The sequence below is a fragment of the Apteryx mantelli genome, chromosome 1 (genome assembly GCF_036417845.1).
Source record: "Apteryx mantelli isolate bAptMan1 chromosome 1, bAptMan1.hap1, whole genome shotgun sequence".
Taxonomy (NCBI): Eukaryota; Metazoa; Chordata; class Aves; order Apterygiformes; family Apterygidae; genus Apteryx; species Apteryx mantelli.
The window spans coordinates 160541926-160568985 of record NC_089978.1 but is presented as its reverse complement, the minus strand read 5'-3'; the positions used below and the strand labels follow the sequence as shown (position 1 = coordinate 160568985).

The window sequence follows — 27060 nt, the reverse complement described above, 5'->3', positions numbered from 1 at the left end:
GACTGGTTCCTTCGCAGCCATTTTCTGTCCAACCAAACAGCCGATTTGCGGAGGGAGCCAACCAGGGCCGCACTGGAGGTTTGTGCCTGGCTCCGGCCAATGATTGGTAACCGGTTCCACTGCAGGCTCGAATGAAATGTCCGTCTCCCTCCCCGGGCCCCGGCGCTGCCGCCGCGCCGCCGCCGCGGGCACCAGGAAGTGGGGGCGAGGGGCGAGCCGCCCCCGGGCCCCGCCACCGGCCGCTCGCCTCTTTGTGCGGCCGGAGGCAGCGGGGGCCGCCCGCTCGGCGCGGCGGGGCCGGGGAGGCGGCGGGGCGGCGCGGGGTGGGGAAGGCGGCGGCGGCGGCGGCTTGGCGGGGCGCCCGGGCAGCCGTCCCGCGGCGGTGCCCCCTTTCTCGGTGGGGCCGCGTCCCCTCGCTCCGGCTCCATTTTGTGGCCTAGCGGGGGGGGGGGAGGAGGCGGGGACGCGGCGCGGCTGCCCCGCGGCGCTCGGCCTCCCCCGGGCCGCGCCGCCGCGGGGCGGCTTTGTGGCCGGGCGCAGAGGGGGCGGGCGCCTTCGCCCTTTGTTCCGCCGCGGCCGGGCCCCGCCGCGGCCCCTGCCCTCCCCCGCGCCGCCGCCGGGGCCCCGGCACCACGCCCATGGCCGCCGCCGCGGCTGGGCCGCGGGCCCCGCTGCTCGGGGGAGCCCCGCGGGGTGGGGGGGACCCGGCTCCCCGGTAACCGGGGTCTCCGCAAGCGCCCCCGGGCACGAAGCTGCTGCTCGGAGGGCGAGGGACGCGCGTGCGGCCTTTCGTGCCCGGCGGTGGCTGGGAGCTGCGGCGCCCGGCACCGCAAGAGCGGCTGCGCCTTGCTGAACCGGGCGGTTGACAATAAAAGTTGCCACATGGCCGGGAGAACGGTGTCCTGCTCGCTTTTTGGAAAGGAGGAAGCTCGGTAAATGGTAGCGGCCGAGCAGGCTGGCTGTAGGTGCAAGGAAGACGCTTGGGCGCGTGTGGAAACGCTTCGGGGTTGTTGGGCTAAATAGGAAGGTTCCTGCGTGCCCCTGACCCGGGCAGGGTTGCATCATTGAAGGGCACAAAAATCAGGAAGCGCAATCGATTAACTTGTTAGGCTGGGAAAACAAAGCGCCATGGACGGGTTAACCAGTAACGCTAACGACAGGTAGCGATCTGGGAACTTTATTTATTTATTTAATATCTGTAAAACCGCTCTGTGTTCGGTAAGTGAACTGAGTTGCCTTGTTCTTCGGCATGCTTCAGCGTGCCACCCGCTGCACTGTCCTGAGGTCATGTAGTCAGTGATCCTGAAAAGGAAGAATATTGTGTAGGGTATTTGTAAGCCATCTATTGGAAAGGAAAATAATCACTTTTTTTTTGGTAACTCTTCTGCAGCTTTTAAGATATGCAAGATTAAATAATCGTACATTATAGATCCTTTTGAAAGTATAATACTACAGCAACAACAAAAAAATCAGTCAACTTCTAGCTTTACCAGTTTATCTGAGGTTTAATGGAAAAGATTTTGTGCTATAAATAACTGTCCTGTAAAAACTATTTAGGAGCTCTGGATTGGTTTTGGGAGAACACAGTAGTTGTCAACAATGACCTGAACATTTCTAGGTGGGGAAGTGGAAATCTGGATTTCAGCCCTTCAGTAGGCTCTCTTATATGTAGTAACCTTTGTCTGTGTTGCTTATGGGGGGGGGGGCAGGAACTCGTTTGTTTGCTTAATTTGGATGGAAGTTTTTGGAAGTTAGAAAAAATAATCTTACTGCTGTCTCAGAAAAGACCCAGGCAAAGCAGTAGCAAAAAGCAAAATGGAAGGAGATGCTTTGGGCACTGTTCACAGTCTGGCTTTAATTGGCTTGCAGGAATGGTGTTTATGCATAATCATGAGCATAGCATTCCTGAACAATAAGCTTGGTGATTACTTTACCTTCCCCCCCCCCCTTATGTGGCCTTTAGCTTGACAGTTACAATGTTAAAGGAGGATCCATCTCTAATTCTCTGGGAGATTCAAGATGGTTTCACCTGAGTCATTATCTGTGAAGTCTGCCCGAGCTGCTTATGCTTTGCGTAGGTCAGATTATTATATATGGTCTTGGCAGCTAGCATTTACAGCTATGAAATTCTATGTAAAAGATGCTAAGAATACTGGATATTACTCTTTAGACTTAAATATATGACAATTACAGCAGTTCAAAGTTTAATAACCTCTCATTCGTAGTAATAAATACATAAAGGTAGGCAGTGTATGGAGTTTGAGAAATAAAGATTCTTCAAGATACTGTGAAGATACGAAACATGAAATATGAAACTGCTTTGAAGTCTCATATCTGGCTTTGTCAAGATTTTAGAAAGGTAAAGATCGCTAGGCTTTTCCTTTAGTGTTTTTAAAATGCAAGTCTATAATGTGACTTCACTTCAAAATTTTGCTTAGAAAAAGGTTGACTTTCTCATTTCAGTGCTGTTCAGTAATATTGCTTTCCATAATCACGATATTTAAAAATTGACGTTTTAATGTCAGAATGCTTATAGAAGCACAAAAGCCTCCCTATATATACATACTAAACAACGTGTATAAACAGCATTGTTAGAACAAAATGAGGTGTCAGCAATTTTGATCGTTTTGACTGAAAATACTGGGCAGCCCTGAACTAGCCTTGCCTTATTGCTTGAGAGGAATAAATGGTTCTTGACATGTTTGATGTACTACCACAATGAAAGGAAGACATAAGCTATCTGCAAACGTTAGCAAATTTATAAAGAAAAAATCCAGGATTTGTGGGTTACTGTTTTAATAAACAGATAACCTTAATTTTCCACCAAAGATACTAGGACAATATTAACAATTTAGTATAGGAAGTAATATGGCCCTTGCAGTCAGTGTTTCTGCAGCAGGAAAGCTGGTGCTGTCTCTTCAGCACTGCTGCTTTGTTTCAGCTTCTGCAAAAACATTTATTCTGCATGAATTCCTTAGTTTGTCTCAGTTTTTTTTTTCCTAGCTTATATCTCTTTTACTGCCAAAAAAGAGAAGTAATGGAAACAAAGACAGTTCCTTCTGCTTGCCCTGTATCACTGTTGTACTAATCCACTCCTACTTGAGGTAAAATGTATACCTTGTTAATCCACCTGTATTGCAACTAATCCTGCTTGCGAACAGTTACTTAGCGCAGTAAGGAGTTGACATTTGCTTCAGTGTGGATGGATCTGTGCTGGGAGGAGAGGGCGGAGGGAGCTCATGGCCTGTGACACCAGGGCTCATGGAATGAGCCACATGATTTTTAGCATTATTGCTGATAATATCAATGTATGGGGTTGGGTGGTGGGGGCAGGGAGGGAAGGTGGAAGGATGACGAGGCCCTGTTTGGGTTTCATAAGGGAAAGGTTTCGTTTCTCTGGTCCAGGAAGCTGGTACAGGCTAGATGCTAACTAGTGTTGGTGAAGCTGTCAGGTGCTTTTAACATCAGTTTGCTTTTGCTAATGTTACTCTGCTGTTGGCGAAAACACCAAACATGAAGGATTAGAGGAGTTTGAGATTGAAAGACTGTGCAGCATCTGTTTGTGTGTTCTAGGCACACACTAAGGGTTTTTAACTTTAAATTTTTGCGGAACTGCTGGAATGATGTTCCTGCATCCTGTGAATGCATTTACCTGTCGGTGTTTCTTACTGTAGGAAACATTGCTTTGCTACCAGGTGAGAATTCAGTGGGAAATTAGGTTCTTCAGCAATCCATGAAAATAAAGGGAAATTAAAATTGTATTTTCAATTAAAAATTCTTTCTTTATATCTATGTAGGAGCAGCAAGTGAGGGTGCAGAAAGCTCAAATAAAACTTAATTTTCTCTGTTTGCAGTTATGCATTGCATTACAGGGGTATGTCTCCTTTGATAGGTATGGTGGCCAGTTAATCTAGGGTGGCTGAAGTGGGTGCTACCTACAGCTTTAGTTGCTGCCCAGTTTCTGTGGCAGGGACAACTGTGAGAAATGTGTTCCAGCTGCTTCAGTTTATTGCGTACCACTTCCTGCTGTCCCTCTTCAGGGATAGCAATTTTAGGAGAGAGGGTGGATAAGTGCTGTGTTAAGTGCTTAAGTTACAAGAGGTCTTTGGTTTCCCTTGAGAGACCAATCTCGCAGGTCACTTTCGGGCAATTTTCCCGTTTCACAGGCAAAAATCTTTTCCTCTAATTTTGCCCTTTATGCTGATCTGTGTTTAAGTCTTTTCCTCTCCTCAGTGTTAACACTTCTGGGCATGTATTCTTCCTTAGCTATCATTTAGCTGAGCCGCAGATACTCTTCTGCTAAAGAGAACTCTTAAGTAGCTCTTGCATCCTGTTTAATCGTAGTGATACTGGGGTTTTCTTAACTCGGCACAGATGTATTCTAGGAACAGTCTCGGTTGTGGGCAGTTGACAGAAGCATTTTTTTTTAAGCAACCTGCAGAAAAATTTCTACCAGATGGCAGTGTAAAGCTGTATGTACATTCACTTGCCACTTATCATTGAGTTTTCTTCGATGCCTTAGTCTGAAATGTTTCCATCTTAATGTATTACTCAGGTTACTTTCCCTGGATCTGTTAATTTGAGTCTTCCTAGTAATGTTCTTCTCTACCAGAGTTTAAAAAGCAAAACAAAAAACCCCAAACCAACCCATGCCTTTGTGCTGCTTCTTTGTATTTAAATGGTTTTTGCAATGTATCACTGAATATTTGGATCAGTGTCCTGTGCTTTTTGCTTTCTCTCCCCAATCACTGGTAAAATCAGATGATGGCATGGTCACTTTGGAGTGACATGTTGTCACTCCTGATTTGCTTAGTTCTTAGTCTTGGTTCAGTCAATATGTGTATGTATATGGAGGTGCTTTAGTGTTTTGCTAAACAGGCTGAAGGTAGTGACTTGCATGATGGATTTTTTGGGGGTGTTTTTTTGTTTGCTTGCTTGTTTGTTTTTCAAATTTGCATAGAACATGCTACTAAATCAGTGTGCTGGAAGCCCGCATGTGATTCAGTAGCCACACAGATGTAGGAGATAGTCTTGTATTAAAAGACATTTGTAACATCTGCATGCTGAAACTCCCATGCAAATAGGATATATGATCTTGAAATAGTTATCTTTTTCTTGAAAGTACAGTTGTAATAGCTTCAGGAACTAATGTAAACTCTGAGCAGAACACCTGGCCTCCTGAACCTTTGAGGATTAAATCTTCCAGGATTTTTGTTTACAAAGTTTAGCATCCATTTCCATCCAAAGAAGTTGCTTTTTTGCTACTAAAAGTGCCAGTCTTAGAGAGACTGTCTTTCCAGTTTTCCAATGACTTCAGTTACTGTAGGTTGAATGTTGTTTCTATGCTACATTGTTCTGCTGCATTTTTAGAGTAACTTCAGTGAGACTGAAGGTTTAAAAAAAAAAAAAAGGAAGGTAATTAGCAACAGTGTATTTACAGCAGTGTTTTCTCAACATTGGATTGTGTTGTGTGTATTATGGACCTTGTGCTGGGTTGCTATTCAGTGTTAAATATGTGGCAGTTGAAATGGTTATGTTTGAGTTTTAAACATCTGAAATTAAAACCATAATACCTGAGCATGTAACTGTTCATTGAGATAATTAGTATAGCAGTCGCTGCATTTTTAGACAAGGTCATGTTTGTCATCTGCAGGGCTCAAAAAATATTAGTAGGGTGACTAGATGGTATGTTAAGTGAGGCTACTATTTTCAAATGCTTAGATCTAGATTTGAATTAAATAACGAATGAAAATAAATCTGACTGATATTCTTCCATGAAACTTACTTAGGTTGAAGTAATGTTTAGAAATGCCATTCCTTTTTCCCCTCGTGAGGACAGTCAAGCAGGGGAGCAGGCTCCTGGAGAGTTTGGGCAGGCTCCATCCTTCAAGGTTTTCAAGACCAGCTTGGATAAAGCCCTGAATAACCTGGTCTGATATCAGAGCTGACCCTGCTTGGAGCAGGAGGTTGGACTACAGACCTCTGGAGGCTCTTTACTGCCTGGATTATCCTGGAATCCCAGCTTAGGACCTGGTTATGCTAAGCATTTAGGTGTTACACAGACAGAAAGGTGTTATGCTGTCCCTAATCCACTCTCCCAAGGTCATCCTGGCAGCTAAAAAGTCTTTCTTAAAGTAATACCCCCAGAAGTAACTTCAGCTGATGTTAGGCTGTCGGTGTCTAGTCTCTTTGTCTGAAACAGATCTACCTGTCTCTTTTGCAAGCCCTTTCACTAACTTAACTGGATTTTGTTAATCTAGTTGCTGTTTTAGATTCATCATATTGATGAGCTTCCACTCAAACAGTCTCACTAATTGTCAGATAACACATACTATAGGTGGAAATGGAAATGAGTATGCAGAAAAAAAGAATAAAAACAAAGATGGTACCTGGAGGATGTGTTAGTCTAATGAAGCCGAAAAACCTATAGAGATGCAGCAGACATTTAGAAGAGATTCAAACAAGAATCGTCTTTTGAAGACAAGTGGGCTTAATGAACAGGCAGATGGAGCAGAAGGTGGCCATTTGTTTCCCAGTATTACTGGGACTTGGTAATAAAGATTCAGATTGAGTATCCTGCAGGATGGGTGAGCAGAAGCAAGTGAGTTATCACTTCACTGCAGAAATTTGAAGAATATTGCAATCCTGAAAGAAGGAGACACTGCAGAGGATATGTTTCATAGAAGACCCAAAAAAAAGGGGGGGAAGAGGAAAAACTCAAGGCATTTATCATAGATCTGTGGCTGAGTGAACTTAACATTTGAAGACGTTTGTGGACTCCCTAATCCCAAGTTAAATTCTCACATGGATCAGAGAGCCAAAACTGAGAACAAGACTGCAAGGAAATCCTGGCTTAATTTTAGAGGTAGCTGTTGGAATTTACCAAGCTGCAGAATATAATCACTTAAAACTGTGGAAAGAGAAGAGTGATAACGACTATTTTAGTGATGGGTGATGTTGTTTGAACCTTTCATGATCCTAGCAGCATGGTTAAGTCCTTTAGAAGAGTGGGTGGGATGGAGATGAGGGGCAGAGTTCTCTTCCCCCTTTTTTGCTGTTTCTCCCCACAGTCCTGTGCATAGTAAGACTAGGAAATGTCCTTGAGGAGTTTTGTTCCATTGTGGAGCCTGTGCTGGGATTTCCTACTGCCCTAGAACAACTTCCTTCCATTCCCCCCACAGCTGGCTCCACCAGGAGGAGAATTATCACTGGCCAAGGCTAGGCCAGGATACTACAGTCCTCACTGTCCCTCCTGCTGGAGCAGAGAGAGGTGATGGAGCTGCTCTCCTTCTAACTTTGAGGCAAGCAGAGGCCGATGGAACTGAGCAATGCAGAGGAGAAGACAAAACCTGGTGTCTTAAACTGTGGTAATACTGATGTCTAGTAATTTTGGTGTTCTTGATGCACAAGATTGTGATACTCTCGCAGTGCTGCCGTGATACTTATCATTACAGCAAGCTGAGTAAGCAGACTGCAGACCCTTTGGAAAATTGAAAAGCGAAGTTAAATCTCCAACAAGGAGTCTGCAAAATGCAGACAAAGCCAATTTGTGTGAAGGTTGGCACATGGGAAGCAAATGCTTAAAACACTGTCCTTCCTTTGGATAGAGCTGCTGTGTAAGAAGTGAAACCATTTTACAAAAGCCTCTGAAAAAGGATCAGACGTGCTTTGAAAGAAGCAATGTGTGCGTGTGTGTAATACTCTGTACAGTGAAGAGGAGGTAGAAGAGTTTTTCTCTTGAGCAGCTCCCGAGGCTACATCCAGCTGTTGTAACACTATCCTGAATGTGAACAGCACTCGGGTTACTGGTGCATCTGTAGTCCTGGATGTTGCATAAAGGTTTGCAAGCAAAACCTAGTACTTCTGGCCACAGACAAAGGTCAGGTTAGAGGTTAAATTACTCATGTTTCAGGATAGGTGTAAAAATAGTGCAAGATTGCCTCTCTCTCTTCCTCTGCCTGTTCCTGGTCTGGAAACAAGTGAAGTCTCATTGGAAATGACCATGCTACAGTTAAGAAAAAAAGGCAAGCCAACAAAACTTCCCCCCAAATCTATATAGCCAAACTGACTTGACCAAACTAGCAATGATTTGTCAGAGTATCTCTACTCTTTCCTGTTCACCTCTACCTTTTGGGGCATGAGTTGCTACTGCTGCCTCCTCCAAAGACACCTGAGGTATCTAGACAGCTGGGATAGGTCAGAGGTAATTAAATCAGGTTATACATCTTACTGTATATTTTGACAGTAAGGCCAGCCACTCTGGTTGGAAGCAACTGCTGGAGGAGGAGGGAAGGGTGGAAAGTGCAGGTCAGGAGAAAGTAGAACTAAATGAAGTGTAGATTGGGAACAGAAGAGCTGATTTTCCAGCAAACAGGTAAATAACAGAATGTTAACAGAATTGTTTGATGTTAAACATAGCCAGGAAAAGTTGGAATAAAGGTGACTGATGCTGTGTGTGTAAACAGGTTCAAAAAAATCTTTGGATGTTGGAGCCAACATTGGAAGAGTTCTGTGTATGCTGGGAGCCCCTGTCACCATAGTTTCGGCAGTATTTCTGTTCTCCAAAAGTAGCATTATTAAAGTACGACTGCAAAAATACAATTTTATATTTAAGAAAGCTGATAATTGTGACACACAGGAATTAAATGTTCTACAAAGTTTTATTTTTTTAATATACTAATTTTCAAGGCATCTGCAACTGGAAAAATGCCAAGATTGTTCAAAAGTTTAAAAAAGTTGCAGAGTCAAATTCAAACTTATATTTGGCACTGCTAAAATAACCCTTTTCAAAGTGGAGCTGTTGTCTGCCGTGATTTTTGTATAGGTCTAAGCTTTCTCCTGAGCAACTGATTATAATGATTATAAGAATTCGTTATTCCTGTCAAAAGGCCAAATGTAATATGGTAACAGCTAACATGGGCTAAAGTGTTTGCTGTTGCAAAAATGCACGTGTATGTATACAGTGACAAAATGTGGATGTAAAAGGCAGTAGTCTATTAGATTGCTGTTTGCTTGTGGGAAGTCCTTCCTAAACAGGTGCAAACTTTCAAGGGAAATAGGAGATACTTGCACCTTTTTGGCCTCCACAGAAAGAGGAAGCACAAAATGCTCCGAGTCTTCAAACTGTAAAACGGCAGGCTGTGGAAGAGCCTCTGGGTCATGGCCATAGTTTAGTGCAGTACTGTGAAAAACCTAAGACCTGTGGTCTTATTTATTTATGAAAGTAAATAAGATCATTGAGGCTTACTGATGAATGACTGCCAAAAATGTCAGTAACTACGCCCCCTTTGAACGGGGAAGGATAGGATGGGCAGGTGCCTCTTGGGGCTCCTGGGGCTGAAAAGTGGTGCTTCCTGGGAGGTTGCCAGGGTCTCCTGGGACGGGGTCTGCAGCCAGGGGGGAAACGCTGGCTCTTTTGGCCTCCCTCTTTCTACTAGTACTTAAATTACCTATTAAACTGTGAACCAGCCTTTAAAGCTACAAGGAGAAGACTTCTCTTGAGCCGCCACATATTGCGAGAGGAGCAAGGAAGGATGCCTGGGGAAGCGGTAGGAGAAGTGAGGCAGGATGGAAGCATGGAAGGCAAAGGAAAACACGACTTTAAAAACGCCTAGGAATGGCTGATGCCTCAAGGAGGATGAGGATGCAGAGCTGGTCCTGAGATTTGGCTAGGAAAAGCTTTGTCAGCTGGCTTGGCAAAAGCAGTTTGGGTGGAGGGTGATGGCAAGTGAAGGGTGCACTTTGTATAATAACTGTAGGTAAGGCATTCAGCGAGCTTTGGGCTGGGGTTAAGTTTAGAGGGATGCTCAGAAAAACGAGTGCCTTGACCTGTTCTGATCAGACTGTCATGGAAATGACACAAGGTTGCTCTGTGTATGTGTTTATATATATATGTGTGTGTGTGTGTGTGCTGCATGAATCAAACATTTCTGTGCATGGCCTATGCCTCCAGGTGAGTTTTGGGGGAGCTCCACAAAATAGTTTCACTGCCTTCACTGTCAAAAGCAACTAACAGCTAGTTTTACCCAGACTGTAAATTTTGAAGACTTAGCTGAGCTCAGACTCTCAGATGTTTAGTTGGGGTTTGGTCCTAGGCTCAGAGAATAATGTCAAAAGCAATTCTTAGTCATATAAGAATAGTCTAGGGTGACCTTAGAAATTTCTACTGAAAAAAGAATGAAAATCCACTTGTCGCAGTTAATTTCCAAGATGAAGGGGGTTTTAGTTTGACTGCCTATGATTTTGCTTTTTAATCATAAAGCTGAAATATTTGACCCTGATGTGTGATCTAGGAATGGACTCTAAGTTGTACCATAAAGAAATTTTATGGGAAGTGTTGACCTTTGTGTTAATGAAATACAGTAAACTCTTCTTCCTTTAGATTATGATTGTTCCTTTAATTTAGCATTTTTCTTACGAAAGAGGTACACTGCAGGAATTGTTCTTTAGTATGTTAAATCTGAAGGACTGACTGAAGTTGAAACAATTAAAGTTCAGTAACCGTGAAAGAGAATATGCTGTTCTCAAATGGCAAGATGCTTGCTTATACTTTGTATAGATCAGTCTCATATTTCAAAGTTGATTAAAGTGCTATTTTTCAGCAATGGATGCACTTACGGTATGAAAAAAAAGGGGTATCTGAAAGGTTTGCTTCTTCTGGTTATAGATGGATGGTGATAGCTCTACAACAGATGCTTCTCAGTTAGGAATTGCTGGAGATTACATTGGCAGCAGTCACTATGTGATACAGCCTCATGATGGTAAGAAACATAATAAATACTACTATTTCTCTCTATATATGTATTTCCTTCCACTTTTTGTATAGTTCTTTGCTGTCTTCTGTAAAGCCAGGAATTTGCAGTTGTTTGTGTTCATAATGCCTCACCGTATAAAACGTTTTTCATGCAGTTTGAAGATAGGGTTTGGATTTGTCAATGTTGACACTGAATCCCTGCAAAAAAAATTTTTTTATGTTCTAGGAAAGAAGTTTTATTTTGACATGACATTAATAATGTTTTGTGGTGTTGGAAGAGAAATGTTTATAATAGCATTTATAAATCCAGTCAGCAGCTACATTCATTTATGTACATAATATGATAAAGATGATATAAAACGCCCTCATAGGTACCCTAGTGTTATATCTGTTTTTTATTTCTACAATGTTAATATTTTGGGCTTTCGAAAGTTCTTAATCCTTCAGTGTAAGATTTTAAACTTGACTTAATTGTGGCCAGTTGTCTATCACATACAATTTTTACTAACTTTTCTTTGTTTCATTAGACACAGAGGACAGCATGAATGATCATGAAGATACAAATGGCTCAAAAGAGAGTTTTAGAGAACAAGATATATATCTTCCAATTGCAAATGTGGCAAGAATAATGAAAAATGCCATACCCCAGACAGGAAAGGTAATATCCTTATCTGAAAAGAAAGTGTATTAATGAGTTTTATTCATTCCTCTGAGTGAATTTGAGCTAGTAGAACAATACCTTTTTCCAAATGATCTTGATTTATTGGAGAAAAGCCTGTCAAATAAAAAAGAATCTAAGCAGAAGGTGCTTGAGATAAAGTCCTTTTTTGTTAGGCTTCTGAAAGCTTTTAGTAACATCCATAATTATAGTATCCACAACAGTGCTCTTCACAGGGCTTTCAGGAGCATTCTTCTTTGAAGATGTGTTCTTTGAAGTTGTCACAACAAGTCAGACTTGGTGACAATCCCATATCAGTAAGCATATTTTCTATGCAATTCTTTGCTGTGAAATTTAATCTACTTTTGTTGAAGTGTTTAAAAGTTGGAGTAAGTGAACCATTTTGGATGAAATAAAAATCAATTCCTCAATTTCAAGGAAAGGGAAAGGGTTAGTTTTCCATTGCCTGCATCTTTGCATATCCAAATGCCAAAATGACTGCAGAAGCCTGCCCTGCACAATGTAGCCAGGAAGGCCACATGTTGAAGGACTTCTTTTACTTCCTAAGAATAGACTTTTTAATCAATTCTGCCGATCTGATAACTGTATAAGCATTTGAACGTTCTACCTATTTATCTTAAACCTTTGCAGGGCTATTGCTAAGATCAAAATGTTGTGTAGTATTCAGATACTACTTGCTGTTTCTCTATTGTATTCCAATACTACTTCTTGCCTCAGTAACTTTTCTTCTAGCTAAAGCTGATATTTTTTTATAGATCCTTCTAAATAGAAGCAAGAGATAACTTACTTGCATCTGCTTGTACTTTGATAGTGTTCAGGGTTTTCTGGGTGTTACATTTATATCTTTGCTGCAGAAATCTCTTCACTAGTCCATATTGTCATAAATTCTTAGCAATTAAGATGAGATTTTTCTCAAGAATTTAGCATATGGGATGCCAAGCTATCTTGAAAAAGCGGGGAGGTTTTTGTGAAAAACTGCAAGGGAAGCTGTTGGCTGATGAGTACTTCTGAAAATCTGGCCCTCTGTCTGAAAATATCAGAGGAACTAGTGAAGATACTTTTTCTGCCCTTTTTTTTTTTTTTAATACAAATGTGTTCTTCTCATTTCAAGAATAAGAATTTTAATTATTTTAATTCTTCAGTTGGCTCCTGCTAACTCTCCAAATAATCGTGAGCAACACTTGCTCTTATTTTAAGTCAGGTAAATTACTTTTGTCCAACTGGAAACCATAATCAAATTTATAATCAAATGTTTGTTCATTTGAATTCTCATTTAGAAAATTTACACCAGAATATTAAAGTGTTAGAGAGCTTGCTTCTAAGCATATGTTTTAGTCCCTGAAATCCAGTCAGGATAAAAATACATGTCATTGCCCGATCTGGGGAAATGTTCTGCAGTGGTTGTATTAAAAGGAAAATGGAAGTGGGCTGTGACATTGCAATGAACAGAATTAAAGAGAAGATATAGGTGAGCAAATCCAGGCGCAGTACTATTCTGCATCTATACATGCAAGCTTGTGCAGAATGCAGTTAAGAGTTCAGGAGATCCTGGCAGTTAGCTGTGCTGCCTGAAATAGTAAAACTTAAAATCATGAAATAGTAAAACTGTTAAAATTGCATTGCAGCTGTACTTACATAGAGCAGTGATGACATCCAGTGGTTCCCTCACATACAGGTATTGCCTAAATGGGTAGTATGATCAGGTTTGGGGATGTTCCCTTTACTGTCTAGTGCATTTTTCTGGGCCTGAAGGTGGAGGATCTGTGATGGTACATGCTGACATACTTTAAGGTGATATTTCAGGAATCTGCAGATGCAGTAGAACTTAAGGCAATTCAGCTAAGGACCAGGAGAGTTGAGGACATGCAACTAACACTGAATTCCAGGAGTTGTTAGTTGATCTGTGCTCCAGGTGAGGTCACTGAATGTTGATCACTTTGCTTCTAAGGATGATCTTGATTTATCTTTTGGTGATGCTTTTTCCTTATCAGATTGCTAAGGATGCCAAGGAATGTGTACAAGAGTGTGTAAGTGAATTCATCAGCTTTATAACATCAGAAGCAAGTGAGAGGTGTCACCAAGAGAAAAGAAAGACCATCAATGGAGAGGATATTCTCTTTGCCATGTCTACCTTGGGATTTGATAGTTATGTGGAACCTTTGAAGTTGTACCTCCAAAAATTCAGAGAGGTTGGTAAAGTGTATTTCCTCACTGATTTAACCTGATTCTGTTTACTCTTAGCTCCCTGTCATTATAATTGAATAATGGCTAACTTGCACGGTATCTCACAACTATTGTCAGGGACTGATGTAATTTTTAAAAGCATTCCAGAGGATATCAAGAGGAAAAAGGAATAAGTAAACATTTTGATTAGACTTGCTATTTCAAAGTAGTTAAAGCTTTCAACTGAATAACTTTTCTAATATGTTGCTTGTAGTAAATCACACCGTTCTTTAAAGGTGCTTATTAAGAATACTTAATTTGATCTTTGGGTACAATTAATAAAACTATACTAAACTGCATCCTCTGAGGATCTAGCATAATGCCTACTATTGCGCTAGGCTTCAGATCTGCAAGAGAAAAAGCTTTCAATGTGAACCATTATTCTGACTTAAGCTATCTGCTACAATGGTTTATTAATCTGGGTTTTAACCTGTCTGTTAGTTTGCTTTTGATATCTAGTACAAGCTAGGTATGTGATACAAGCAGTTTTCTTTACTTCTGCTCTATCTTACTTTTTACAGCGATCTAAACTTTTTTGAAATAGAACTTGCTTCTGTTTGGGGTTTTTTGTTCTATTTTTTTTTTCTCCTCCTGTCCAGAGACCAAAGAGAATTATGCATTCTTTCCTCTTTACCTGGGTATTTTGTTACCTCAGAATACCAGGTTTGACCAAGGAAATCAAAGGCATTTCTATCTGGTGACCTCTCTTCATCACCACTGTGAATGGAGAAATTGTTCAGGGTTAACACAATCCTGCAGAAAGAACCCAAACAAATGCTATATTTTTAATGTGGACCACTCTGTCAATATGGCTGCATGGTTTTATTGGCATGAGTGAAGCTGGGATTTCTAAATTGGCACTGCTGTAGAAAGAGGTGTTCTTTGGACTTTGTTCTGTAAACCATCATTTTCAATTAATGGGGTCAGACTTGGTAGTGATATTTAATTTGCTTGATAGCACATGAAGCTTCCTTTCCCCAAAAGGTCATTTGCTGTAATGAAGCATTAGAGCATTATTACCTGAATAAAAGGAGATGCAAGCTAAAAAGTTTGAATCATTGCAGTGTTCTATCTCTTTCCACTTCTGTCTAGCAGTTGTGTATGCTGTCCATGTGCTGTGCGTGCACTTTAATTAAAATTGCAAGTGCTGCCTAACCTCTTGCAGTACCTCTCTGGAGAAGTCTAAAGTGGGTCTATTTTACTTTCATTCTGAAATGTAAATTTTTTTTGCAGATGTTTATGTTGTGGTAGCAGAGTAGTGGGGCTGTTTTTTAATATTTGGACTGGATGGTTTCGCCCATCAGTTTTAAACCTCCATTCCAGCTAGTTCTGTCTACATGGTACTGTATGCGGTGAAACTTTTCCATTCTGTAGCTTATGTATTTATTTCCAATCAAACAGCTGCAGAGGACACTCTTCATAGCTATAGTGTTTTCCTAGGTGTTCTTACTTAAAGGCATAGATCATAAAGATTCACAGCTATAAAACTGTGCCGAGATGACTGAGAGACCCTTGGCTTTCTCTGCTGATATTCTTTCTGGCTGTAGTGGTTGCTGCAGGGAAAGAAATCCAATATTTTGGTTTTAAATGTTAACTCTTATTTGTATGATGATGGCACTTGCATATGGTTCGTAAGCAAATGTTGCACATTACAGAATCTCAGAACGCCTGATAATTTCTTGTAAACACTCTAACTGTTCCTTCTGGGTTACTACAGATCTCTGACTTGCTGCAGAACTTGAAAGCCTTTCCTAGAACTACACAATCTTAGTTTGCAGAGTTTTTGTTTGAGGAATATGTCTAAGATGAAAAACACCATTTACATACTCATATACTGTGCATATCCTTAAAAATTATAGGGTTTTTTTACAAATCTTTGATTTAAAATTTCTACTGCTGCACAGTGACTTTTCTACAAGTTCTGAACATTGGCTATATGTTTCCCAAAGCAATTTCAAGCGACTGTACTCTAATACAGACACTCATTTTATTTTTCCAGGCAATGAAAGGAGAGAAGGGAATTGGGGGAACAGTTACAACTGGAGATGGTCTAAGTGAGGAGCTCACAGAGGAAGCATTTAGTAAGTAATGCTTTTCAAATGATTTTATTCTTATTATGGCTCTCCTAGAAATAGCACTTCCTCTAAACATCAAAATTCTTATCTGAGGATCACATCCTAGACTGACCATCTGGGTGACACACATGATCCAAGGAGACTTTCATTTGAGATGTCTAGAGGATAATCTGTGCTCTGATTAAACCCTCCACAGTCAGTACAATTTAGAGTCACAATGAACTAGCATAGCGATAAATGCTGACATTGATAGTAGGCTCTAGTAATAGTTAATGTCAGCTGCGGAAGATTTTTAAATGCATAAATTAGTGCTAGTATTTTTCTTTAGACTTAAACACAGATTATACTGAAAGGTGCAAATTTTGGGGTTTTTTAGTGTCTACTCATTTGCTCTTCTTGCAAGATTGTCAGGGAAAATGTAAAATAAACTCAACTTGATGATTTGAAACTTCACTATAGGGTTTTTTTTGGTGGTATGTTTTTTTTTTGGGGGGGAGGGTTTGTTTGTTTTTGTTCCTTTTTTAAACTATGAAATAAGACCTGATCTTTGTAGGGTCTTTGGCATGGCTTTGATTTTGTTGATGCTGGATTCTTAAAAACCCAGGCAAAGACTATGTGTAAATGCTAAGGACTGGTAACCTTGAAGCTGGTACAGGAAGAATTAGGAGATATAGCTATTGTCATATCCATCAATGAGGGTGTTTTTAAGTATCCAATAAATCTTCTGTTTAAAATCATTGGCAAACTACTGAACTAACAAAAATTTGAAACCTGAGGGCTGAAACAACCTGTTCAGGTCCTGAAACACACTTTGCTCCCCATATTAATGACTTTGGCTGTACAAAACATAACACAAACTCTTAGAGTCTTTCCTAGCCTGGAAGATAAGCTCAGAAAACCTGCTGGAAATCAAGAATCCAAACCCAGATATTGCAGGGGCTTGTAGAAAGCTTTATTTTCTTAATATTACATTTTCTTTTAAAATTGAAGATTAAGAAATGTAACTAGTAAACTTTTATCAGTACTCAACTTATATCTAGTAACTTTATTGGTTCAGAAGTAGTAGGGCACTAACACCGCTATAAGCCCAGTTTATTTACTTTGGGCATATAGCTAATGGTTTCTGGACTGGAGCTACTGGAAGTCTGGCCAGCTTGGCAGGTTGTCATATCAATATACAGATATTGTTCCAAAAGCGTTGTTGTGTGTGTATTCTGATCTACTGTTCACGCTTTTAAACTGCAGCTCAAGAATTGAGGGGGAAGAATATTTGGAAACTTTTGACTGTGTTTTTGTCCTGTGTCTTGTTTCAAATGAGCAAAGAGCCAAATTCCCCAGAAGTTTCTCTGCTTCTGGGAAGCTCATGCTGCATTTAGCCTGAGTACAATACCCACCAGAAACTGGAAACCAGAAGAAAGGAATCCCCTTCCATCTGCGGCGATTCTGTCCTCTTCCCAAATTTGATATGCTCCCCGTTAAGTGGCTGAAGGCTGAAGATCTGCTTTTACTGGCTTTCTTCAAATATCCCAGGCCTCGGAGCCTCAGTGTGCTCTATGAAACAAGCCTTGATTTGCTGTGCTTCGAAAAGAGCAACTTTGGAAGAGAGTAGTAAGATGTGTCAAGACAGAAAGACATTGCTGTAGCAGAAGGGAAGGCAGAAAAGGAGAAGCTTCTGTGAAATAACTGGCCACGCTGTGTGCTGCAGGTGTTTCTCTCCACAGGCGCAGTTATAGATCTGTTCGGGGCAGTGGTCTCACTGCAGTGGTAGTGTAATAGCTGTGCTAGGGTAGCATAGCCCTTAGCTCTTCATCCTCCTGCAGCCAGGGCAGAGGCCAGGTTTTGAGCTGTATTGGACGTAGGGCCCTCACATTGAAGGGCAATAAAATTTTAGACCTGCCAGAGCCATTTCTGACCACGGTCTTAATGTATCTCTTGACACACAGCTTATATTTGTTCAAAGTTAATACAAAGAAGGCAAGTAAAAGCAAACATCAGCCTTCAAGTTGAAGCTGTTAGGATTTTATTGTGTGTTGAGATTTTTCTGGGTTTGGCCTCTTATTCATACATAGTAACAGCCACACTTTAAAAAAAATCCTGTTGTTTGTCTCCAGGTGGAGAATGTTACGCTGCAAGAGCTTAATTTACAACCTAAGGGTTTTGCTGCTTTGCTCCCAAGCAGCAGTTGTAACATATTTACTCTAAATGCCACAGAGCTCAATGTATGTGTGACTGTAAGGGTTTATCTTAGAGTATCACTCCCTGTGTTTTGTCTCTGAAACGTCAGAGGTACTTTTTACTCCATTTATTGGCCTCTTCCCCATATGAAGTTCTGAGCTCTTGCGCAGTACCCTGAAGGGCATGCTGAAGTCATCCAGGCTGATGTCAGGTCTTTGGTTTCCTATCAGTACCTTTCCCTATTTTATTTATTTATTTAGTCATTGCCTGCCTGTGTTCATCTCCGCCACCTTTCATGCTGCTTCCCCATCAGAGTCCCTGACATATCCTCTTTCACAGAGAAATGTAACTTCTGCATCGGGTTCCTCATCCACATGTGTGTTTAAGTACTAACCTTACACCTAAACAAAGTGAACTGGGAATTCTCCAGGTTTCTCAGAATATTGGATGTTGGAGATTACTGTCCTGACTGCAGGAGTTTTTTTAAAGTGCTTGGAACACTGAAAAAGCAAACTCTGCTCCAGCCCCCAGGGTATTGCTGTGTATGTTCCACCTCCAAAATCTACAATGAAAAACAAGTTTCAATCTTACTTTTAGATTATTTGTTGCAAAATAAAGTTGAATTTTTCTTAAGTGCTAATGGGAATAAACTCGTTTACATGGAACACTTAGTAACAAATGTGACTGTAGCAGTTTGGTCTGTAGCTGTCATGAGAGGAACTGTTCCATCGTCCCTGGGTGGACCAGATGTTGTTTAATGGTGATAAACACTTCAAACAAGGCTCCATTCTTGTCTAACTTGCTTAAAATGCTCTTTCTTTTAGCTAACCAGTTGCCAGCGGGCTTAATAACTACAGATGGCCAACAGCAAAATGTTATGGTTTATACAACGTCTTATCAACAGGTACCGTATCCTATCATTCCACTCTCTCTTTTGCTACTAAAATTCAAACCATGTTTGAGCAGCCCTTTTCTGAAAGATATGAATATTAATTATATTTAGTTCCTTGGCTGTTGTGCCATTCAAATACAGTGACATTTCAAGGCTGCTAACTGTGATGCAACTTCAGAAAAGGTTAATCTGAATGTAAGCTTGCATTTTCTTTCTCTAGATCTCTGGTGTTCAGCAAATTCAGTTCTCGTGATTTGAAGAAAACTTTGGATCTGGAAACATGAGACAGAAAAGCTGTGCAACTCTAACAAAGAGACAGTTTTAATGACTGGTGAAGAGATTTATCTCTTTGTATATTAAATAGCTGTAATGTAGCTACCTGAAGCTTGACTAATTGAGGTGTGAATTCTGACTCAAATCTTTTTCATGAATGATTTTAAAAAAATTGGATTTTAAAGGTATTAAAGTATTTTTGTTTTGTACAAGAGTTTGTTGCTCTGTATAACTCCTGTATGCATTGTATATTGCAATTTATTACTGTCAGAGATTTGTAGACAGTTTCTTATTTTCATATTGAATCATGTTACTTTTGTAATTCAGGTAAACAGCTGGGTTAATTCATGTTTACCCTTTGAATAAAATTGCAAGGGTAAAGTTCATTTTTGAATGCAAGTTGCCTTTATTATAAAGATTGAGTTGGTCTTGGTTATGTAACTTGTCTTGCATGACAACCTCAACTAACTTTACATGTCAACATATTTATTGAAATCTTGAAAGGGACTTTTTCTCATGAAACTAGCAGCTCAAAAGAATTGCTACCACTGTTTTTTATGTAACTTTAGAATTAAAAATTAATCTAGAAACAAACAGCTGCTCTGGTACATCTAGAAGTTTAGAGCTCTATCAACAGTGTTAATTAAAACACTGTTTGTGTATGATGCAGGTCTTCATTTCATTTTTTTTTTCCAGTTGCATTAACTCTCCTTAGACTTATTCTGTTATATTTAAGGTAGTCTTTGCACTACTGAAATGACTCTTCCTTTTTATGTATGTTTTTTAGAATCCAAATCTTCAAATTCAACTGTAGTGAGGGATGGGGGGATTTTATAGTTCTTGTGGTAAAAGACCTCATTTTAACTTTTTACTGAAATGTTTTAAGGTTTCTTGTGAGACTATGGGAACTAAAATGTGTTAGCAACTTTCTCTGTACAGGCTGTGGGTGTGTGAGTGATTGAAACTTGAACGAGTGATACAAATCTGGAATGAAAGACTTGAACTTCTGGTTTGCTGTCTCTTTCCTGGTTTTGCAATAAACTATACCTAGATAATGTAGTTCTGTATATTTAGTGAGCTGTTCTTAGTAATACTGCTGTTTCTTTAATAATTGGGTGGTAATTTTGCTATATGCAGTGTCTTAGCCTGTTAAGGTAGAGGTGGTGTTTTTAGTAATATATCTTATTCAGACTGAATTTGGGACCTTTTGATATTTTTACTGTTTGCAGTGGGCTGAAATGTAATATAACAATTATCTTTCCACGTACCTGTTGTTAATTTAAACAAAAAAAACACACCTTGGATCTGTTGCCCTATAACTTCTTACTGGTTTTTGTTTGTCATTTTTTTACCAAGTAACAGTTTAAACCTTAATATTAGAAAAATAGCTTAAACTAGGACATCCCAAAAGCCTGAAATAGCAGTTCTTTGCTACACAAATCTTATGTTTGTGCAGACCTAACCAGTGTTTCTTGCAAATCGGTGTTCTGCTAGGAGAGCCTCTGGAAAATATCCAGTGTAATCCGTGGCAATCTGGGCAGTTGTTCCTGAGTTTTGTGGTGGTCTGTCATTCTTCAGCAGCTATGACTAAACAAATGGAGTTTTTCATTAAATATACAAATGAATAACACAACCACTGCAAGAGTCCCTTCTGTTCGTATTCCATTTATTTGAGGCCATCATACCCTCTTCTTGATGTACCCAAATTTGCAATGGAGAAGCTGTGATCGCAGCTACGGAGAAGCTAGAGCTTTGGCAGTTGTATGTGCAGAAAGGGGGTGAGGTCATCCACCGCATCTGCCTGATGCCAACTGAATTTTTCTCAATCTATCTGCCTTCTCTTCTATGGGTTTAAGTTAAACTGTTTGCTTGAGTTTGTGATTTACGTATGAGCCAAGGAGCTGATGCAGCTTTTGTTGCTTTGGTTGGGCTTTTTTTTCCCCCTGAGGCCCAGGGACAAAACTGCATCAAATTTGCTCATTCACTGCCTGAGAATACACATGCAGATGTAAGGGGCCACCATGTCTTGTTTGATCTCACTATGAAACTGTTCATCTGGTGCAGTTTGCAGGGTAATAATGTTGTGCTGATAAAAACAAATGTGGTTCTATTTATGGAAATGATGGAGGAAATACTCTGTCATGGTAGTTAGCACAGCCAGTGTGGGTTTCATTTTTTTTTGTTTAAAAAGTGGTATGTATTCTGACTACTTGTTTATTTTTAGTACTCAGACTTTACAAATAGTTTAGATCAAAAACAAGATTGACCATTCCTGCTCTATCCCATCTGCTTCCAAAAAACTGCCATCTTTTAGTTTTCTGAATGTTTTGTTTGAACTAACATAACCCAGAGTTGAGCTTGAGCTCAAGGTAGTAGTGGCAGTCTGTGCTAAACTTGGAGAAATGTTACTCAAATTAGCAACTGTGTTCAAAGATCAGCTGTTCCATGCACAGTAACTTCTAGGTGCATCTCCATGATGCATAAACATTTTAATCCCTTAAATTAATGAAATTTGTTTAGCTTGATCTTTCTGATCTTTTTCTGTACAGTGGTCATGGTGTTTTTAAAAGCATAGAAAACTTCCCTCTCTGGTGAAAATGCAGCCATGACAGGAGCTAATCTAAAGAGATTTTTTTTTCTACCTTGCATTTTCATTACATGCCTAATGGGAGTCTGATTGCATGCATGTTAAACACACACATCTCACTTTTGTATTTATTCCTCTGTTCTGATCTCTGCTGAGCGCTAAAACATGACTGTTTGTTTGTTTGGTTCTTTATGGTTTAGCCAGGGCTGAGGGGGACCTGTGGCCTGAGCCAGTACATCCTAAATCAGCTGGCACATGCTTCTCTGCCTGTAGTTGCAAATCACCATGAATCATATAGGTTATACTTTAAATAGCCACCTTGCTTGAAATGCACTGTGCCTATACTGTGAGTGAGTCACATCAGAGTTTGAACAAGGGTTGGGAGATGGTCGCTGCTGCAGAGCTTCAAGATGATGCTCGCTCATAATTTGGAAGCATATATGGATGCAGAAACAGGGAGACTCAGTTCTCTCATCTTCAGCAGAGGGGGAAGCATATGGCCACTGCGCGCACCCAGGAGATTCCTCAATACAAAGCAACGCATAACAGCAAAGTGGAGAGCCCAAGGGCTAGTGTTTTCCACAACAGTTAGCTGTCATGATGAGAGTTGGCAGCAGCCTTGCTTATAGCTATAAAAATTTTTCATTTTATAGAGCTCTGAATGTGATTAACGTTACTGTTAAGCCATGCAGACTTGCTGCTTCAGTTTTATTTGCAGGGGTAAGACAACTTGTTTATAAATTGCTGTGCTCCCAGATTCACAGGCATGACTCTTTCCAACTTTCCTGTGTTTTATTCAGTACAAATTAAAGGAAGTTCTTCACTTAAATTCAAAGTTTATTTTCTTATGCTTGTAAATAAAAACTCCTAGTAGATTCTAGGATAAATAATGCTACAGAGAACTGTCTTTTATTATAGGGCCCAAGTAGGCTGTAGGAAGAAGTTGATAGTGTGGAGAAAGGTTTTTCCTCTATTCCCCTTTCAAACTGGTTTGGTGAAAAGTCCAGGAATGGTGGTGGAAGGATGCCTTTTGGCTGTGCTACAGTTCTAGGACATGTACCTGGTTGAAAACATGGACCAATTTCTCCTTTTTGAAAAGAAGGGAGGGTGTGGTACAACCATTCACACTTTCACCCTTTGAAAAGCTGGCTGTTGATCTGTTTACCTACTGATCTGTGAAATTAGTATGATGATGGACTGCATGTCCCTCCTGACCCTCACTGTGTAAAAGCTTTATGGAGAGGGCTCTAGAAACTCAGTGTAAGTAAGTTCAGCTTGCACTGACATCCAAGGCCAGATGCATTTGGGAGTTTCCAAATTGGTGCCAGCTGCCCTGAGTTTATTAAATTGTGGTCTCCAGCTAGGGCTGCAAAGGCAGGGGAGAGGCAAGGCAGTACACAGCAGCTCAGATGGAGCTGGCTACACTGTTTTAGGAAATCTTCCAGGCAACCTGCTAGGGTCATTTCCTGGAATATCTTATTGCAGCACACTGGTCAATAGGACCCATTTGTCAGGAGCAATGCTACCTGATTTGCCTTTGTATGAAAAAAAAAGTATTGAGGGTTTAAGTCTGTTCTGCAGAAGAGCATCCTTCAGGCTGCTAATTTAACCTGTATGTGCCCAGTACTTCAGCTGGCCCAGCCCCTCCAGAGTCAGAGAAAGCTGCTGACTTTTAGGGCAGAGAAGAAAAAAACCCTGCTGGAAAGGGTTGCCTTTCTGGCTGACACACCAGAGTAGGACACAGCTCAGTACTCCCCCCCCCCCCCCCCCAGAAGGCACCTCTATATTTGCAATACAGAATCATTAAGTTTTATCAGCAATTCACTCTTGGTCAGAATCAGCCCCAGGTTTGTGGTCCCCTTCAGTGGCACAGACAACCTTTCTCTAGCAATCACTGCATGTGGCCTGAGTCTACCCCTCCTACCAGGGGTAAGGGCAGGGGGGAAGCTAAAGCATTTCCTCAGTGCTCCTAAAACTAGTGACATTTGTGCTGCTTTGTGTGCTTACAAGAAAAACACAAAAGGGGTTGTTTCCAGCCCACAGTGGTTCCCTGCTTTGCCTCTGTACACAGCCCTTCCCAAGCTGATGGGAAGGTATGGACCAGGAGCAAAGGGCAGGGACAGGCACTGCTCCCGGGGGTACCACTTGTCACCTTGGCATTAGCCTCCTTGAAGATCATAAGCTGAGAAATGCAAGAATAACATTTTTCTCCAGTTAATAGCCCAGATTCTGCATCAGGGATTTCTCACAACCACATGTTTCATTTCAGACAGTTGGAACAGCCACCACACTTGGCCAGGTGGGTCTGTCTTTCATTTTTCCTCCTCATGTATGTTACTAACCTTTGCGGGATGGAAAGTGATCCTCTCTTGTCCTCCTGGCAGCAAGGACACCACTTTTACACCACTAAAGTAAGGTGGCATGTTTCAGAGAGTAATATGGGTACTGATACAACTTATGTTAGCAGATTGCCTAGCAGTAACTATAGTGGAAAAATAATTTCTTAGATGTATTTGCTTCTTGTGTAGCTTTAGTATGATGAAGAAACAAGAGAGGCAAAGTTACAGAAAAGACTTTTTTTCTTAAATCAGTGAACTAATTTAGTAAGTAAGGTCAGGGAGTCTGTCTGAAATGATACTCTTGCTATGATAAGACCATCTCCCACATAAAAGGACACAGTAACAGAGGATATCAACTGAAACCCTCAAAATGCACACCTCGGACCCACGGTTCTGATATAAATGCCTTACTATTGAAAACACACAGTTGAAACATGAGGACCACTTTACATGAAAGCAAACCAGGAGGAGTATATATTACTTCTATTTCTCTTTGCACCCTGTGTGTAGGAAAGTCAGTCGACCCCTTAAAAGCTCACTTCTCATGACGGGCCAGAGCAGCGTGGAGCCAGTAAAGGACTCACAGGTTTGTTCCTGCAGTAGCAGCCTCGGCCCTTGCCCTGAAATCCAAACCCAGACAGACACCACATTCCCTATATAATGTAACCCCCTGGGAAAGGCGACCCATAGGAAGCCTGCCTGGTGAGCAGGGAGCTTTGTGGGGCCGGCTGGTGGGAAAAGCCTGAGCACAGGGCAGGGGAGAAGGGAAGGGAGCCAAAACCTCAGCTCTGGTCAGCTGGAAAGCATTTCTGCTGGGGGGTTACAGGCTCCATCGCTTCAGGACAGGACCACAGAGGCTGCTGGGTCTCAGTGCTACTGTGCTGCAGGACACAGCAGCTCTCCTGCTGTTCAAAACCAGCAGCCACAGCCATGCTTTGCAAGCCAAGAAGCTAAAGCCGCATTTTTTGAAGAGCTCAGAGCTGCCAAGCTGTGTCAGCATGTGCACAGGATGGGTCAGGAGCTGATCGCTTTGACTAACTTCTGGATTTCAGTCTGAATTTGAGCTGAGGGAGATGTCAGGATGGGGGCAGGCCAGATCCCAAGGTACTGGGAGAAATGCAGCAAGACCTCCAGCAGGGTTTGCGCAGCTGCAGGGTTGGGGTGTCTGGAGAGCAAGTTTGGATTTAGAAATCCAGCATCCTACCTTTTTTTGATCTGGTCCAAAAAGTCTCTTAGAGTGGATGCAGTGAGATCAAACTCTGTACCTATCAGAAAAAGAAATCTGGACAATACCTGACAGTTTTTTTGTTGTCTGGTTTGAAAGATCCCATGTTGCTTCAAATGTCTGAGCTGCACTTTTCTACAACATCATCTTCCTAAAGTTCTAATAGCAATACTGAGATCAGTCTCTTGTATTTGTAACTAACCTTAGAATAATTATAATAGTAATGTAAATAGCCTGCATTTATACTGAAATGTAAGTAGGTGAAAACCCAAGCTGTTAGACTCAAACTTCAAGTCTCATTCTAGTCACACTTCAAGATAGTCATTTCAGACAGTTGCTCCCAGGCTCGGGAACATTTTCCTTCAAGACCAGACAGCTATTTTCTACTCTTCTTAACAAGGCAATATTTAAAGTAATTTATCCTGAGTTTTTTCTGATGACAGCATATTTGGCCTTATTGTTCTTAGCTGCAAGCACTAGAATTATAGCTATTTTTCAAATCAATAAGGAAGTTAGAGATAATAATCTAAAGACTGAAGGCCAGCTTGGATGTCATCTATGCACTCAAAGTTTCCAGAAGCATTTCTGCTACACATGAAAATCCAAGTTTCCTAATGTTCTAGCAACAAAGCTGACAGAAATGCCAGACTCTGAATCATCAAAAGACTTCACAATCACAGTGAGGCCTTTATTTAAACTGAAACTGAGTTTACTGAAAACCAGAGATTTTAGGCTCAAATTTCAAGCTCAAGCTTCAAGATATTAGCTTCAGAAGAGCTATGCTCTCATAAATCACTAGAAAAAACATCTTTTCCAATATGTTTTAGCCTCTTATTTTCTGCAAATAAGTCATTCAAGGGACAGACAGAATTACCTGACTAGGTCTGTCCTTAAAGAATTACTGCACAGCACAGTGTAACGACTCCTCGGCTCTGACCGTTCTGTGTAAGACCAAGAGGGTTGCAGCAGGAAAGGAGAAAATGAAGACCAGAAACCAATTAGAGATTGTATACTTAAATGCACAGGTTAAAGCTACACACCTCTGTCTTTCCTGAGGTCACCATCACCACTACTACCCTAAATGAAAAATTTGGCAGAGATGGCAACACTACTTTCCCGGGGCTTAGGTGGGAGCAGGCTCCATCTAAAGACAAAAAAGACAAGTGACCAGGAGGACTGATGAAAGACTCTAAAGGCAACCTTCGATAAAGAATTAGCTTTTCCGTAGGGAAATGAAACAAATTACCCCATGGTAATTTATTAATTTATTGGTAATTACATCTCCTCTATACCCCCCATCCACACTACTGAAATAAATCTCACAACATACCTCTGAAGTAGGAACTATTAAAAAAAGGGGGGGGGGGAATCTAACAGAATGAAGCTAGAGTACTTCCACAAAACTATGGGACAAATCAACAGCAGGTAGACAAATAGGACCCATATTTCCTCTGCTTTTTAATTAGATATAGTCAATCTGCTGGAACTTTCCATGTGATACCTTTCCATGCCAAGCAATATCAACTTTGCAGGCACTCATTCGCTTACTGTGAAATTCACTTTAACTGTAAATGCAAGTAAAACTGTTTTAAAAGCCTCCTCCCTATACAGGCAAAGCACAATGAAGTAATAATTACAAAGCTGCTATTAAAAATAAATATTTGGGATACTTCATAGCACTGCTCAAAGTTAGGAGCTACTACTTGCACGTAAGTCTACTTTAATAAAAATTGATTATCAATATTGCATGTGAGAGAAGTGGTTATCCTAAGAGGCAGCTACAGTCACTGGCAAAAAAAAAATTAAAAAAAAAAAATCAATTAAATGAAAGAAGGAAGG

At 40.8% G+C, this 27060-nt stretch overlaps 1 protein-coding gene across 8 annotated transcripts; it reads left to right on the top strand.

Moving 5' to 3' along the window:
• Positions 1–22549, top strand: NFYB (nuclear transcription factor Y subunit beta). 8 transcript variants are annotated; one of them, XM_067308525.1, is made up of 8 exons: positions 6399–6865; positions 7182–7367; positions 10667–10760; positions 11281–11411; positions 13424–13621; positions 15655–15736; positions 18730–18809; positions 19018–22549. In XM_067308525.1, exons 3-8 carry the CDS (start codon positions 10667–10669, stop codon positions 19048–19050), a joined length of 618 nt encoding a protein of 205 aa, XP_067164626.1. In that variant the 5' UTR covers positions 6399–6865; positions 7182–7367; the 3' UTR covers positions 19051–22549. The 8 variants fall into 8 exon arrangements, with proteins under 8 accessions (XP_013803151.1, XP_013803155.1, XP_013803154.1 ...); XM_013947697.2 differs by lacking the exons at positions 6399–6865; positions 7182–7367 and adding an exon at positions 1–78; XM_013947701.2 differs by lacking the exons at positions 6399–6865; positions 7182–7367 and adding an exon at positions 88–106.
• Positions 22550–27060: the final 4511 nt, after the last annotated feature.

Coding starts and splice junctions, on each gene's coding strand:
- NFYB (XM_013947694.2), top strand. CDS start 2,303: ATGAAATATGAAACTGCTTTGAAGTCTCATATCTGGCTTTGTCAAGAT. Junction 2,360..10,666: donor TTTGTCAAGATTTTAGAAAG/GTAAAGATCGCT, acceptor TTCTGGTTATAG/ATGGATGGTGATAGCTCTAC. Junction 10,761..11,280: donor TGTGATACAGCCTCATGATG/GTAAGAAACATA, acceptor TTGTTTCATTAG/ACACAGAGGACAGCATGAAT.